The sequence below is a fragment of the Monodelphis domestica genome, chromosome 5 (assembly GCF_027887165.1).
Source record: "Monodelphis domestica isolate mMonDom1 chromosome 5, mMonDom1.pri, whole genome shotgun sequence".
NCBI classification, from domain to species: Eukaryota; Metazoa; Chordata; class Mammalia; order Didelphimorphia; family Didelphidae; genus Monodelphis; species Monodelphis domestica.
The window spans coordinates 88,508,680-88,526,006 of record NC_077231.1 but is presented as its reverse complement, the minus strand read 5'-3'; the positions used below and the strand labels follow the sequence as shown (position 1 = coordinate 88,526,006).

Genomic DNA, 17,327 nt, shown 5'->3' with positions numbered 1-17,327 from the left:
TAGATAGATAGATAGATATCAATTGGCATAAACATTTTGTTATTCCACAGAAGTCAGAGAACTCATAGAAAGGAGCAAATGAGAGTTTTCAGTGTCATTTAACTTGGTGTCCATGATTTAGAAGACGGGAATGAAAACTATATAATTTCCCAAGTTTTAATTTGATAGTCACTTTTGTTAGTTTCGTGTGAAAATGTATCTGTTTGTCTTACAAATAGAATTCTTTGGGAATTTTTACTTTGAGTCTGTAAAATAGCTCATCTATGTTGTTTATTCTGGTCCTAGGCAGCACTCAGCATATTTGGCATGATTGGAGGGCCTCTTTTGGGCCTATTTACCCTGGGAATTTTATTCCCTTTGGCCAATTCAAATGTGAGTATTGTTATATATATGTGTATATATAAATTTTTTCTTATTATGGTTATATTTTTAAGTATACAACTCTCTATCGGGGCATCTGATTGACTCAGAAATAGAAAACAGTGAAAATTCCAAAATGAGATGAATACTGCTAACGCTTTGAGAAGACATTTTGGGAAGGACTGACAGTATTCTACCCTCATATTCTTGTGGTTTCTTCATGGAATCTATTGATAAAAATGTCTTTATTTCTTTATACATTCTTTCCTGCATTTCTTCTCTGGAAATTGTTGTGTAGTTTGATATACTAAAAGGCATAGCAGCGGAAAACCATTGGGATGAGAATTCCTCAAAGAGAACTAGAAGCATCTGTCTTCTCAGAACTCTGAGCAGTGCTCTTAATGCATGCTTCCTATTGCCCTGAAAATTTGAACTCTCCCTTAATTATGATCAAATCACAGTATGTGATTGGGCCCAGCTCACATTAATCAGTGAGAGTAAAACTAACAAGAAAGGCTAATATCTAGATACCTTCATTATAAAATATTCTAGAAAGCAAAAGTGAGTACTTCATAATCTATCCCAAGTATCCCAATATCCCAAAGGAAATTTTGTTTTGCTTGCTTAATTCATGGGGCAGAGGAAGAATGATAGAATACTGTAAAGGCTGCTGAACCAGGCTTAACTTTAATATTAAAAGAACTATTTACCTATTTTTTTAGTCTAAATAACCATTAGGGCTCCCATTCATAAATTCTAGAGAAGAAAGGCAGAAAAGATATATAAAGCACTAAAGAACTTCTTATGAAAAATTCACCTAATCAAATTGAATAAGACTTTTCATGAGACCAGTTGAAAATGAGCTAAAGGTTTTTGTGAGTTTATGGTTTGGATTCCTTCCTTACCCCTAGCTGAAGGGATATCACATGGAAGAGTGAGAGCTGGGACCAATAAATGTATTCTAATTGTTTGAACAAGAGTAAAAATTTTAGGGACAAATGATTGGCTAAATATAGAGATCATAACAATTTGAGTTGACCCCAAATGGAAATAGGCTGCCTCCTGAGGCATCGTTACTCTCCTATTAGGAGAGTTTAAGGAGAAGTTAGCTAAACATTTCTTTGGGATGCTGGAGAGATGAGAGTTAGACTAGGTGACCTCTAACACTGTTCTATTACAAGATTCTATGATTCAATAGCCAATGGCGTAAAAACTTCATTTCAATTCTCTTAAATTTTAAAAAGCATGATTTGGGGCTTAAAAATAAAAGGACTGATTTTCTCCTTTCTTGATGTGTCTAAATTAGGAGTGTGTGTGTGTGTGTGTATGTGTGTGTGTGTGTGTGTGTGTGTGTGTGTGTGTGTATGCTGTTAGTGGGAGGAGTTGTAGACTTAAGTCAGGTCATTTGGGTTCAAGTACCTGCTCTGACATTTACTAGTTGTGTTATTGTGAGCTGGTTTATTCGTCTTTAAAATGGAAACAATAATATTTGAACTAAAAATATTTATGGCATTGTTCTGCAGAAAGTGCTTTTTACATCTTAAAATGCTATATAACTTATAATTATTACCCATAAGGATTAATTAACTTTTAAAAGGCCAAATCCTTATAGAATTATCCTTAATATAGTTATATTTTTAGATACTTAAAATGAATTAATTTGTTTTTTACATTAAAATTCCCAAGTAGTTCCCCCCTTCCCTTCTTCCCCTCCCTGCAATAGAAAAGCCAACATTTAACAAAGAGATATACTTAGGGGCAGGGGCAAGTAGGAGGTATAGTGGATATTGTCAGGCCTAGAGATTGAAGGTCCTGGGTTCAAATGTGGCCATATTAGCTCTGTGACCTTGGGAAAGTCACTTAATCCCAATTGCTTAGCCTTTACTACTTTTTCTACCTTGGAACCATTATTTGGTATTGATTCTAGGATAAACGGTAAGAGTTTTTTAAAGACATGTATATATATGTATGTATATTATATATATATATATATATATATATATATATATATATATATATATATATATATATATATATATATATATATATATAACCATGCCTTGCTTATTTCTGTTTATCTGTTCTTTCTCTGGAGGTGGCATACACAAGTCATTCTTCAAACAATATTTCTGTAGCTGTATATAATGTTCTCCTGATTCTGCTTAATTCACTCTTCATAATTTCATGTAGGTCTTTTCATGTTTTTTTCTCTTTAAACCCTTATCTTCCATCCTAGAATCAATACATAGTTTTGGTTCCAGGGCAGAAGAGTGGTCAGGTCTAGGCAATTGGGATTAAGTGACTTGCCTAGGGTCACACAGCTAGGAAGTGTCTGAGGCCAGATTTAATCCCAGAACCACTGATCTCTAGGCCTGGCTCTCAATATACTGACCACCTAGTTGCCCCTTCATGTGTTTTTTTAATTAACCTGCTCTTTTCTTCTTATGGTGCAGTAGTATTCCATCATAACCATATGCCATAACTCATTTAGACATTCATCAGTTGATTGGCAATTTTGTTTTTAAAACACTGTTCTTTTGCAGGGTGCATTTATTGGTATTCTTTGCGGATTCATCACTTCATTGTGGATTGGAGTTGGAGCTTACTATTATCCTCCACCTCCAAAGAGAACATTACCCCTACCCCTTTCAGTTGCAAATTGTAGTGAAACAAGAAGCATGTATCTGGATTGGACTAATTTTACCATACATGGATTTTCAACATCGTGGGATGAATTTTATTTATCAAGGTATTTTTAAAATGTCAATTCAAAGATTATTTTTTTAAGCATACTAGGTAAAGAAGAGAAAATCACAAATGCTTTTGCTTCTTGATTAGCAGAATGACTAGAATATTATTATTTTTCTCAAATAGTACATTTTTGTAACTCCAGAGTCATTGGTTTAAAGTTGACTATATATATATATATTATGTACATGTGTTCAGCATGGGGAAAATAAAATTCTTGTTCAGTTTTATAAAAGTTGTGGTGGTTCTTAATCTAGTCTTATCTATTTTCAGAGTCAGAATTCTGAATGGCAAATCAAATAGATATTTAATCCTTGGAAATACTAATGTATTCTGCATGCAGAATTAAGATTGTCATACAGAAATTGTTAAGTTAAAAATATTATTGTGTACTGATTGGTTCATAAGTCTAGTGACTTATGAACCAAGTCTTATTCTCTTTGGAGTTGTTGAAATGGGCTTCTACATGTAATACTTAAATACATTAAGTTTTTTATGTTACTTCCATAGCTATCTGTATGATCTTTGGTTTTGTATTCCAAATTGTATTCCAAATTTTGCATTTCAAATTTGGGGCCTCTAGATAGTTCTGTGGATATAGTGCTAGGTCTGGACAAAGGAAGACCTGGATTCAAATCTGGACTTAACCACTTCCTTGCTTTGTGACCTTGGGCAAGTCACTTAACCTCAGTTGCTTAGGTCTTACTATTCTTCTGCCTTGGAATTGATATTTAGTATTAATTCTGAGACAGAAGGTAAAGTAAGGGTTAAAACAACAACGACAAATTGTAAGTCTTTTCTGTACTCTATATTCGTTTAAGGATTGAGTTATATAACATATGATTTTGACACTCAAGGCCACATTATTCCAGATCTTAGTAAGAAATTTCCAAGGGCATCCAGGGGTAGTCTCTATGTTCTATCTTTTGGCAAATGGGTTGGTGGGAGAAATAAGTAATAGCCTCTTACTTTAGGGACCTTCAATACAGTGACTTGGAATCATGGGGATTTACCATAACTAGGTTTTGGAGAATTATTGATCAATAAATTATGGTAAAATTCTACTGACATAATTTGTTTATTTGCCAAAAACACACAGCAAAAATGTTTGAAAATGAACAACTTTTAACCTTTCCAGCTATTGAGAACACCTAAAATGTTCATGTTTACACTGTGCTGGTCTCATAGCCATTCATTTATTGCCACTTTTAGCTCTAAATACCATAATGTAAGCTCAGATAAACAGAACTACTCTTATTAGTTGAGTAGCATTTTATGTAAACTTTGCTATTTTGTTGTATTTTATCTCTCTTTTCCAGGAATGCTATTTCAAGAAATATATACTCACTTTCTTACCTATATCTAAGCACTGTGGGAACATTAGTAACCATAATTGTGGGATTAATTGCCAGCCTTCTAACAGGTATTATAGTGAATATTTTAAGTAATATTTACATAATAGCATTTAGAATTATATGCACAAATTATTTGCTAAGGCTTGGCTCCAGAAGCCTTTATTTGTGACTTTTTCAAATTTTCCTTTTAAGGGCAAGGCAGCTTGATGAGATGATTGAGGAAGTCTTTGTTGTTGGGGTTGAAGAGATGGGGGGAGGGTGGAAGAGACTGGTCTTCAGGATGAGATCATAAGGATCAGTTTAGCCCTTGTTGGAAACTTCGACTATACCTTCTTGTAGACAATAGCAAAGGGTCTATTGACAACCTTGTGAGGAGATTGGTGAAATCTCCAGGGCTGTGTGACTTATTGGGCCATTAACATCTCATTGAGCATGAGTGATTAAGTCTGCCATTTATGGGTGATTTGGTCAATTGGCAGTGCTGTGATTCAGAGCCACCAGTTTGTGTGCTGAACCTATAAAATGGAGCTAACAGACTGGTGGGGGTAGTTTTTGGAAAAATCCACTGAGAGAGACTTGGGTCTGATGAATCTTGGCAGCCTTGGGACAGAGGCTTACTGCAATGGTGTGTCTGCTCTCATCCATAAAACCTGAGGAGGTGGTACCCAGAAACAGTAGTGGGGACTGTTAGCCAGGTGACCTCAGAAGATAATGGAATTATCTTGTTCAGGCTGTTCAACCTGTTCAGGCTGAAGGGCAGTTTGGGGATCCTTTGTTCTTAGCTGTGGACTTCCCAGAACCAAGTGTGGAAAAACTTTGGAATGGGCTATCATGTAGCCAAATGGTAGGACTTTCTGAACTCTAGACTTAGGGTGGAGTTTTGAAAGTTCCTGAACTTTTTTGGTTCTAGAGGGATATAGAAAGTTCCTCAACCAACAGTAGAGGGACCATGAAGACCCCACAATTAGAGGAACAACAAGGGTCTCAACTATTGTATGGAAGAACACAATGCCTCTGCTGCTACTATGAATTATGGAGAAGAAGGGGAATTGCCTCCCTAGCAACCCAAGTACATTTCATTTCTCGTGGAAATGCAAAGAGAATACTAGTTTAAGACTAGTGGCCTGCATGGGGTTCTGGGGTGAAGAAGGTGGAGACTCCTCAGAATTTCAGGGGCTTGAATCTTTAGCAACCTCAAGTTCTTTCCTTTTCTAAGGGAAGTCCACTCCTCAGAATTTCAGGGGCTTGAATCTTTAGCAACCTCAAGTTCTTTCCTTTTCTAAGGGAAGTCCAAACAACAGGGTGACACTATGAGTCTTAAGGTCTCTATCAGACCTGAGAGAAATAAGATATATAGAACAGCCTGAAAAATATTAATAATTATTAATGAGCAATGTTGAATTCTTTGTGTATACATTTTTTTTTGCATTTTCTATGGGGTTAAATAGAGGCTGACCTTCTGATATATGTTATTACTTAGAGAATTCCTATAGGAACCATGCATACCTTATAGTACATATCAGTGGAAACTTAACTATGAATTATATAGGATTCTATTGTTATTTAAGGTATTAAAGCTCAAAACGTGACTAAGATTTTTGGGACATCCTCTTTTCTGAAGTTCCTAGAGTAAACTTTAAGGGGGAGAAAATGAACCATTTTTTTTTTCAGAAGCCCCAACATTGATTCTTGCCTTAATGGATAGGGTCCTGCGTTTAGAGTCAGGAAGACCTGAGTTCAAATCCAAAGTCATTCATGTAATAGTTGTATAATCCTAGGCAAGTAACATAACTTCTGTTTGTATAACTTTCTTCATCTATAAAATGGGAATAATAATAGCACCTATTTAATCCAGTTGTTGTGAGGATCAAATGAGATAGTCTTTGTAAAGAACTTAACACAATGCCTGGATCATGATAGGCCTTATTACCTTCTCATTCTCCCATATTTTGTCTGTATAAATCTAGGGAATAGAGTGCTCTGCTATGAGTTACAGCTACACATTCTTACATTTATGACAGTGTTCACATATTTTTATGTTTTGTAGGTGGAAGACATCAGACTGTAGACAAAAAATTCTTCCTATCCAAAGATGACACATCATTCGGTGGTTTAAAGAAAGTATGCACATTTCCTTTCTTTTCTTTTTTTTAAACCCTGACCTTCCATCATGGAATCAATACTGTGTATTGGTTCCAAGGCAGAAGAGTGGTAAGGGCTAGGCAATGAGGGTTAAGTGACTTGGCCAGGGTCACACAGCTGGGAAGTGTCTGCGACCAGATTTGAACCTAGGACCTCCCATTTCTAGGCCTGGCTTTCAATCCACTGAACCATCCAACTGCCCCAACATTTCCTTTCTTCATACATTTATCATATTTATCTATGCCCTTGTACAATAGAAATTATCACTCAAAATGAAGTATTTTTATGTTTTATATTAAGATAAGAAAAATTGAACAAAATAGCAAATTAAAAACAATATCCTTATTTGGAATTCAACAGCCCCTAGATTTGCTTAACATACTGAAAATATTACAGTTTCTTTGGAATTAGTAGACATATTTGTAGTTGAAAAATTGTCTTGCATTTATTTACCTTAAGAAAAGTCTATGACTGCCTATCAGGAGATACACAGAAATGAATGGAATGCACTCTGTTTTGTTAGTGGAAGTAGACACATTGAAGAGAGGCAGAGCTGTTGCAGTAACAAAGTACCTACCTCTTTGCCCATTTGATGGTGGTGTGATGGAATACATAAACAGTAGTTGTTTTCATTTCTATTCTAATTTTTATGGATTTGGAACATTTTTTTCTTTATAGTGATTAAGGGAGGGAACAACTTTAGTAACTGATAGAAAAACAACCTCAGAGTTAAAGTGACTGGCTTCACTTCCTGCTCTGAGCCCTGGACATGTCCCCTAGAGTCCTGGCTATCTCTCCAATATTAGAAGTTGTAAAGTAGCAGAATGTGTGTGTTGGTATGGAGAATTCACTCATCATCACAACTTGTCTGTTTTGTATTAGAGATATTTCATGCAAACATCTTTTCCTTTCAGTTCTTTTTTTTCTAGTGTATTGATTTTATTCATGAAAAAGCATTTAAATTTTAGGTACTTAAAATTGCCCTTCATTATTTAGTCACTTCTACTTCATGTTTGTCTTCAAGAACATACACCTAACTGTAGTTGTAACTTTTTTATTCTCTTGATCTGATATTTTATTTGTATTAGGAAAATTATTTTTAATATTATATCATTTGATTTTTAGCATTAACCTGTAACATTCCTTTTCCTGACTTAGCTTTTGCATAGCTCAAGGAATATCCTTGCATTCCTTGCCACAGAGCATCTTCTGTAAGTGGGATAATTAAGATTGAGAATGTGCGTTCCATTCTTTCCTAAAAATAGTATTAACTTGAACTGATAAATTTCAGGATGAATGAGTTTGTCTTCTAGGTCACTCTCATTGAGAATGGAGTACATTTGGCCTATAAAGGTCAAAACTTGACCAGACCTAACTCAACCTTTCCATCTAGATTGTAATCTTGTGACCCAGTCCTTGCCCCTCATGAGTTTCCACCACTACCATGAAGGAATAGGAGAGAGGTTCAAAAATATTAGTCCATTTTCTTATTACATATCCAAAAGTTAGAAATGTCTTTTGCTTCTTGAGGAGGGTTGAATAATGAACTTTCCACAATTGTATTTAAATGATTTAAGATTTTATGATTTTTCACTGGTCCTAGAGAAATCATTGACCATTAATGGACTAGTCACTGAGAAATCTGTTTCTGATTAGAAACTTTATACCTGGTCTCTATGTATGCTATCTTATTTTTATCTGTGTTTTTGTGTCTTTGTAAGATGTTAGAAAAACCTTTGTCTTGTTTCATGTTTAGTTTTTTCTTTATTCTTACACAATTTTTTTTACCTTGAAATATTTTTAAAAGGAAAAAAGCAGCCAACCAGTATTGTGAAAAAAGTTAATTCATTTGTGGGATTGGGAAGAAAACCTTATTGTACTTATCCTTGCATGGCTAGAAATTTGGACCACCTATACCTGCTCTTTAGAGACTTGTAACCAAGGACCTAGATCATGATGACCAGAAATATAGTCAGATCCTAAGACTGATGTAAGGAGAACATCTCAGGCAAACCATAAGTCTTATCTGAAAACTGGCTCCACACTGATCAATCAGTTATTGTTTCCATGTGCCTTTGTCCTTTTACACTCACTTGGGGGAAGAGTAGGTAGGACACCTCTTTTCCTGAATTCAGGGAATTGAACCTATTCACTTTCCCCCTCTCAACTTGGAAAGTCCTTAGGCTTTCTTCCAATTGGAAACCAGATTAGCTCATATACTGTTTCTTTTTAATTAATTTAATTTAATTTGTCTTACTGTGTAAAAGTCTATCTTCTCCTATATGGGGGCATCTAGACCTAAATTGAAGAAGGGGCTTGGTCTCAATTTGTTAGACAATTGCCATGCATTGCTTAATAAATCAATATGGTCAGCAGATTAAACTTTTTCTTCAGTCATTTTGTCTTTTGCTGGTTACACTGGTTTCAAAAAAGGACCCTCAGAATATAGTGTTTGGTATGGATTACTGTGTGGAGTGGAATCTCTGGTGTCTGCACCCCAAAGTCACTCTTATGATCAGAAAGGAAACCAGATAAGATGTTTCCAGAGAAAGTGCAGCCTTTATTAGGAAAGGGAGAGGATGGTGGCACTGCCCTGAGTATTCTTTCAGCAACAGTGTCCATAGGTGTACAAATGTATTCAGAATTTAAAGGAAATTAATACAATGGTGCCTTGAGTTACCATTATGTCACCTGTATGTGACATGATGTCTGAATATGTTATATTCATCTTGTCTTATCCTCCTTAAGTTTTCCCAGTGCTCTGAAACTCGTGGGACAATGCCTTAAGTTTGCAATTTCAGAACTTAGACATGGCCAAGGTCTTTCAGGTTGAAACATTTAGGCCTGGGAGTTCAGATGATAAGTTTTCCCATGAGAATAGGAGAAAAGGGAGGGCAGTTTGACCACATCAGAAAAGTGTAAATTAAAGGTGTATGTTTATGTTTGATATTTATGTATAATACATGACATCTGTATCTATATCTATCTGTTTGGGGAGGGGGATTTCTCTACTCTTCATGAGGAGAAATTGGTGTCTCCCTTCTGAAGGGCACTTAACTTTCACTAATTTTCTATAGGAAGTTGCTAGTCTGAGATTACCAATACTAATTAATGTATGATGAAGAATAATGCATGATTTCATGTAATACAATTATCTAATCTAAACTAAGCCCATTCTTAGGGTATATAATCTTGCTACCTGGGCTCTAGCTTTGAATGTGTTCCTGTCCCAACACATCTCCTGGCTCTGCTGGAGTGAATTTCTTGCATGTGGCACCAAACATGTTTCTAAAACTATAGTATGTGTATGCTGTATTTGCCACCTTACTGCAATGCATAGCAATAAAGCTCTTATTTCCTGAGTATCAATTTTGTAGAAATCCTGAAGTCAAGGTTTTTATTTAGCCAGAGCTTTGAGGCCAAAGAAAGCATTTATCTTTCTTGTCTTCTCTGTGAAATCCCTCTCTAGCGCCTCCTCCTTGTCCTTGCCCTCTCTTAATTATCTTCTGACTTGTAAAAAAAGACTTTTTACTGGTGTTTTCTGTTTCTTACACCACCATAGTATCACAGCTCTCTCTCCCCATCCATAGGACAAATAGCTTTTTTAAAGAAGAAACAAAAAGATCAACATGGATACATTGTGGTAGTCCAAAAATGTGTATAGAGTGTATGGAATACCTGTGAATTTCTGACCTATAAGAAGTAGTAGGTTGGGGACATCCTCTCATGTCTCTTCGTTCAAGTTCACTTTGTCCTTTATGATTTTGTTGCATTTACTTTTTAATTTTTTTTACATCATTATAGTTAGTGTATACAGCGTTTTCTTGGCTCTGGTAAATTTACTGTGCATCAGTTCATGTAGGTTTTACCATGCTTCTCTGAACTGATCATACATATCATTTCTTTCAGGTTAGTAATATTTATCTTTCATTATATTAATGTATCAACATTTGTTTAGCCATAATCCATGTTTATGTGATGTGTATTTGTGTTGTTTCTAATGCTTATCTGTCACACAAAAAATTCTGGCATAAATATATTGGAGTGTATAGGGACTTTTTTTCTCATTAGTTGTTTTCCTGGGATATAAATAAGTTCTGTAATGGGGTATTCAAAGGATATGGGGTATGTTAGCCACTTTATTAACATATTTACAAATTTCTTTCCAAAATAATTGTACCATTTTGCAGCTCCAACAGCTAGGTACTAGTGTGCTGTAAGAATTAAGTTTAAGAGACTGTACCTGTAAGCCTTCTATCATTGCCTATTGCCTTTTCTGTTCACTTTTTTGCCAGTTTGCCTGGCGTGAGATTAAAACATCAATTTTGTTTTCTGATTATTTATCTATTGTTTGAAGAAAAGCCTTTTTGTTTCAAGTTTTTCCATTTCAGTTTCCATTTTCTCTTTTTTTAACTGCCTCTCTCTCTTATTCAATTAAACACATCTCTTACCCATAACTGTTGAGAGATACATGCTGTTTCTAACCTAATTTTAAAAATAAGGTTCTTTAATATTAAGTTCACAAATCTGTTTAAAATGAATTGTTGAGTGTGTTACATAAGGTGTTGGTCTAAGCAGAATTTTTTTTTGCAGAATGTTTTCCAATTTTCCCAGCAATTTTTATCAAGTAGGGAGTTTTTATCAAGGCAACTTGCATTTTCTATTTTATCATGCACTGGAGTATTGAGTTCTGTTGTTTTGGAGTCTCTTGTCTAGTTCATTAATCTATTTCTATTTTTTAACCTGTACCAAGTGGCTAATGTATAATATAATTTGAGGTGTGGAAGTGCTATTTTTATTTACTTCTTTTCATCATTTCCCTTTTCGCCAGTCTTTTCAAAAGTCCAGTTTTTAATTTTATCATTTCTATTTTTTATTTTGACTTACTGCAGGTGACAGGACACTATCCAATGGTTGGACATCCCTCCTTTCTCTCTGATTGACCCTCCCATCCCCCAAAATTTGCTTGGAAATCTCCCTGAAGTCAATATTTTTCCAACTTTTCCAATTGCCAGTTGCCCCAAAGGGACCCAACCCTCCTGCCTCCCAGAATAAGTAGACTTAAGGTTCCAAATCCACCAGGCTCAATGCAGTATAAGGTCCTCATCTCCTTTTACCTATAGGAACATTCATTGGTGGAGGCCCTATTACTTCCAAAGTGAAAAATCCTTCCTATCCTTCTCTTTTCATCTTTTCTCCCCTTCTCTCCACCTATTCTTCTCTTTTCATCTTCCCTCCCCTTCTCTCCACCCATTCCCCTATAGGCTTTTCTCTTCCTCAGAGTGTAGAAGTCACCTTCCTCTCATAGTTCATCATTGATTTGACCCCAGAACATCACTCACTCACTCCTTTCTATGCTCTTGCTCACCACTCCCACCCCTCTTCAGTATCCTCCTGTGCTTGCACATAATCCCAGAAAAGACATATTTGAAAGTCTTTCTCCTGATGGCTTACAGAACTTGTTTCTAAATTGATTTGTTAAATTTAACCACTCTCTATCTTGGAGTTTGCAGTCCTCAGTCTTCTGTTGGTGAATCTGAATTTTTTCAATTAGAATTTCATTTTTCATGTTTAAAAGTTCTGGATGGTTCCCTTCTACATTTCCTTCATGATGGTATGATGGTTGTTTGTCCTGTCATGTTCCTTTGGAAGACTTTTATCTCTACACATCTTACCTTTGAGGGTCATATACTTTGCTTGTATAGTGAGCATATTTTCTTTAATATGCTTGTTTTCTTCTCCAGGGTTGTCTTTTCACTTTTGTGTATTTGAATTCCCAATCAGTTGGTCTCTTGTTTCGTTGATGAGGCTTATCATTCCAGATTCAAGTTTTTTAAAATTCTGCTTATTCCTTTTTTGCACAGACCATAAATTTTGCTGTCATAATGCCCATTTCCCTTTTAAACCACTGAGGAATGGCATGTTGTAGTTTTACATTTCCCTCAAATTTCAGAATCCTTTGTCTCATCAAATGTTTGATCGCTTTCTTTTGTTTTGCAGTATTTATTCACAGACACTTGAACTTGTGTGCTAGATCTTGAGATTATATTTACTTCCCTTGTTACTCCTTTTCCTGCTGACTTATGTATCTATAATCAAGGTCTGTCAGATTTCTTCTTCCTGTAATCTTTGCCATTTTTAAGTTCTCACCCCTTTTTTCTCCCCATCTTATTTTCCTTATTACTGACTCCTGACTCCTTTCCCACTGACTGTGGTTTTCTTTGGGTCTAGGTTTTCTCCATACTCCCAGTTTACAGTTCAGCAGCTTAGATTCCTGTCTTCACTGACATTTGGGTTTTTAGAACTTGCCTCCCCTGGATCCTGTGTTCTTCCCTCAGCCTTGGTGGAGTGCTGGACAACTCCCCACATGTACTATATCCTGTCCTGCTGACCTGTTCCATTGCCTGTCCTAGTCATCCAGGGTTTACTGGCACCAGTAGTCCAGTCTACTGGTGCTGGCAATACAGAGCATATGTTTCCCAAGACAGATAGTTCAAATCTGTGCAGCATTGGTGTTTTGGGGTTGAAGTACCAAGCAGGCTTTTGCTGCTGAAGGTCTTTTTCCAAGCTGGCTGTCAAAGCCTGAAGAAACTTCTGCAGCTTGAGCCATGATCTCCATGGCTCTGAAAAGAAGGTCAGGGTTCTGGAATATAGGGATACATTTTGATAGAAGCCTTTGATGTTTTCTTGTGTCTGCTTGTACAGTCCCACTGTTGATAGCATGGAAGGTAGGGAATGGGTACAGGATGACTTCCAGTTGGTGAGTGTCAAATCAAGTTTATTATGTATTTTAACCTTCTTTTGCATTCTTGATGTCCTATATACTATGGAAACAATTTCCATAATATGGTGAATAATTTCTGTTGGGGAGGGGGAAGTATCCTGATTTGAGAATTCATGGAATGTCAAGGCATCTATCTTACTCAGGTGACCCAGAAGCCACTTTTTGAATTTAACATGTTGTTATTTGTTTGTGCACATGTATCCATCTTTCCCCCCCCCCCCCCCAATCTGATTAAAATGAAATAAGATTCATGTGGTGCCTGTTCTTCTGACTTTTTAGTACATTGCTATATTAGTTAGTTAGTGGTAGTCTCTCAGTGATCGAGAATGACTATTGTCTTTGTGCAGTTTCATCTACGGTGTACCCTCATGTGGCTTTGGAGTCCAAAGGCTGAGGCGCAGAGTCTGTGGCACATGGGGCCTGGGACGCCAGTTGTTAGGGGAGGTGCGGTTGTGGCCTGGTGTCGGCGTTCACGCGCAGCGGCAAGACGTCGACGTCGCTCATCTTCAAAGGTGGTGGCGGCCTGGTGAATGTGGGTTCGCCAGCTGCTTCTGTCAGAGGTAGCGAGTTCTAGCTGCTTTGGTGTGATGCCACCTCACTTCAAGTTGGACTTTAGCTGATCCTTGAATCTTTTCTTTGGTTGGCCTTGTTTCCTGAGTCCAGCTGACAGTTCACCATAGAATACCTGTCTTGGTATTCGCTGTGGGTCCATGTGGATGACATGTTCAGACCATCGTAGCTGGGTTTGAGGACCATGACTTCGATGCTGGTGGAGTTGGCTCTGTTGAGGACTTCCTGGTTGGTGATTCGGTCCTGCCATCGGATCCTCATGATTGACCGGAGGGAGTGTTGGTGGAATTGCTCCAGCTGTTTCATGTGCTTCTGGTACAGTGTCCATGTCTCACAACCGTACAGGAGTGAGCTGAGGACCACTGCATTATACACTTTGAGCTTCAGCAGTGGTTACACTGCTGTGTAGGAGGACTTTGCAGAGCAGCCTCCCGAATGCCTGGCTGGCCTTTTGGATCCTGGCATTGATCTCGTGGTCTAGGGACACATCGTTGGCGATGGTGCTGCCCAGATACTTGAAAGTGTTGACATTAGAAAGCTGCATGCCATCGATTGTAATGCACGGCTGGTTTGTTGTCCTCCCTGGTGCAGGTTGGAACAGCACCTCTGTTTTGCTGAGGCTGATAGTCAGGCCAAACAGTTTTATTGCAGTGGAGAACCTGTCCACAATGGTTTTGAGATGATTTTCTTGGTGGGCCATGAGAGCACAGTCATCTGCAAAGAGAGCTTCCAGGATGAGTCTCTCTGTTGTCTTTGTTTTTGCAGTCAGGAGGCGAAGGTCGAATAGTGAGCCATCCAGCCGGTATTTGATGTAGATGCCCAGGTCTAGATCCATCACAGCATGTTGTAATACTTGGGTGAAAAATAGTTTGAATAGTACCAGAGCAAGGACACAGCCTTGTTTCATGCCATTGGAGATGTTGAAATGATCAGAAGTCTCTCCACCAGATAGGACTTCCCCTGTCATGTCGACATGAAAGAGCTGGATCAGTTTGACGAATTTTGCTGGGCAACTGAGCTTGCTGAGGATCACCCACAATGCATCCCTGTTCACTGTGTCAAACGCCTTCGTCAGGTCTATGAAGACAATGTAGAGATTCAGGTTCTGCTCAAGGCATTTTTCCTACATTTGCCTCACCGTGATGACCATGTCGATGGTGCTGCGATCTGGTCGGAAGCCACATTGTGATTCAGGCAGGTTCTGCTCTGAAACAGATGACAGGAGTCTGTTGAGTATAACACGGGTGAGGATCTTTCCAGCAGTGGAGAGTAGTGAGATGCCTCTGTATTTGTCACAGGCTGCTCGTGAGCCTTTGTTCTTGTATAGGGCTACGATGGAAGCATCTCTGAGTTCTGGGGGCATGTCTTCCTCTTCCCATACGCTGATCAGCACTATGTGGAATGCCTGGAGCGCCTTTCCATTTAAGGCCTTGTACACCTTTCGTTGGGATCCTGTCTTTACCGTGTGCCTTGCCTGCATTCATTTGTTTAATGGCTTTTTGGACTTCCTTTATTGAAGGAGGGACGTCAAGTTGTTCAATGGTGTGGTTTTAGGGGATCTGTTCAAGAGCGCTTTGGTCGACTGAAGAGGGTTGGTTGAGAAGCTGACTGAAGTGTTCTTTCCACCTGTTGCTGATGCCTTTTTTTTCTTTTATGAGAGTGTCACCGTCAGAGGATAGCAAGGGAGTGGTGGTGGGTTTTAATGGCCCATAGACAGTCTTGAGGGCACTGAAAAATTGTTTGAAGTTTTTTGTATCAGCAAACCGCTGGATTTCTTCTGCCTTTTTTTCCCACCATAGGTCTTGCATCTTCCTGATCTCACACTGCGCCGTGGCTTGGAGAGACTTGAATCTGTCCTTTTTAGGAGCAGAGTTTGGGTTATTTTGCCACTCCATAAAGGCTTTGTTCTTCTTGCTCAATAGGTCTTCAATAGCAGTGTTGTTCTCGTCGAACCAGTCCTGGTGGTTGCGTTGTTTTGGGCCTAGGACTGCCTTTGATGTTTCCTTCACTGAGTCTCTGAACTGGTTCCATTTCTCGGTTGAGCTTCCAGTGAGTGGTCCCTTGGCAGACAGCTTGTCGTCCAGGCATGACTGGAATGTTTGCAAATAAGATGGGTCTCTAAAACGACTCACATTGTAAAATGCGTGAACTCTCTGGGCGCGTTTTGCATGGCGAGGCGCAATGCGCATTTGAAGAGTCGCTCTAACCAATTGGTGGTCTGTCCAGCATTCAGCTCCTCTCATGGCTCTGGTGATCTTTACATCCTGGATGTCTTGCCAGCTTACAATGATGTAGTCAATGAGATGCCACTGTTTTGATCGCGGGTGCATCCACTTTGTTTTATATTTGTTCGCCATTCTGAACACAGTGTTCATGATGGTGAGTTCGAACTCTGAGCATTTGCTGAGTAGCAGTAGGCCGTTGTTGTTCATTTTGCCCACGCCGTGTTTGCCGAGCACTCCTTTCCATCTTTCATGGTCCTGGCCAACGCGGGTGTTGAAGTCTCCTATATCAGCTTGTCATTTGTGGGCACTGAGTGCAGGATGGCACTCAAGTCAGAGTAGAACTGCTCGATGGTCTCCTCTGTGCTGGTCAGTGTTGAGGCATATGCACTGATTATTGTGGCATACTGGTCTTTGCTGAGAGGCAAACGGATCTTCATGAGCCTCTCGCTGATGCCCACAGGCAAGTCTGGCAGCTGTTTGAGCAAACTGGTCTTGATGGCCAGGCCAACACCGTGGATTCTGTCTTCATTTGTGGCTCTACCTTTCCAGAAGAAGGTGTATCCAGTGGTGGGTTTGCTAAGTGATCCCTCTTCTGGTAAGCGTGTTTCACTTAAGGCTGCAATGTCGATGTTATATCGCGCCAGTTCTTTACCGGTTAGAGCTGTTCTTCTCTCAGGTCTTGGGGTATTCTCTCTATCAAGTAATGTCCTGATGTTCCATGTTCCTAGTAGGAGTTTCTTTGTATTTTTTCTTTGATTTCGACCGCTTAAAGGGATGACCTGCCAGCCGCAGTGTGCTGACCGGGTGTTTGTAGGGCAGGCAATGTTTGGGACACCTTTTCTAGTCCCCTCCCTTGATTAGGGTGAGCAGTGCTGTCCTAGAGAGGGCTGCTCAGTCGCCCAGGATGCTGCCGAACGTCCCTGCTGCCCACAGGGCCGAGCGACCACTGGTCCGTGGGCCGCCTATGTGCAGGATCGTGACTACAACTGCCAGTGGTCACCTCTACCTGTTGCGTTGCTACTCCCCCATCGCCGCAGGTCTTGAAGAGGGTGGACGGGGTTAGGATAGATGAGTGTGCACAAAGACACTTGTGCGTGAAAGAGATTTAAGTGGAAAAGTCGATGCACAGAGACAGTCCCACTC

The 17,327-nt window shown here is 38.8% G+C and overlaps 1 protein-coding gene across 2 annotated transcripts in view; it reads left to right on the top strand.

The window, feature by feature from the left end:
• LOC100020571 (sodium-coupled monocarboxylate transporter 1) overlaps nucleotides 1-17,327 on the top strand; it is a 160,411-nt gene that overhangs the window by 117,052 nt on the left and 26,032 nt on the right. For both annotated transcript variants that reach the window (XM_007503301.3, XM_056798756.1), the window contains 4 exons: nucleotides 286-372; nucleotides 2,904-3,109; nucleotides 4,428-4,531; nucleotides 6,511-6,584. In XM_007503301.3, the coding sequence (XP_007503363.1) occupies nucleotides 286-372; nucleotides 2,904-3,109; nucleotides 4,428-4,531; nucleotides 6,511-6,584 (471 nt within the window). The remainder of the gene's footprint in view (nucleotides 1-285; nucleotides 373-2,903; nucleotides 3,110-4,427; nucleotides 4,532-6,510; nucleotides 6,585-17,327) is intronic.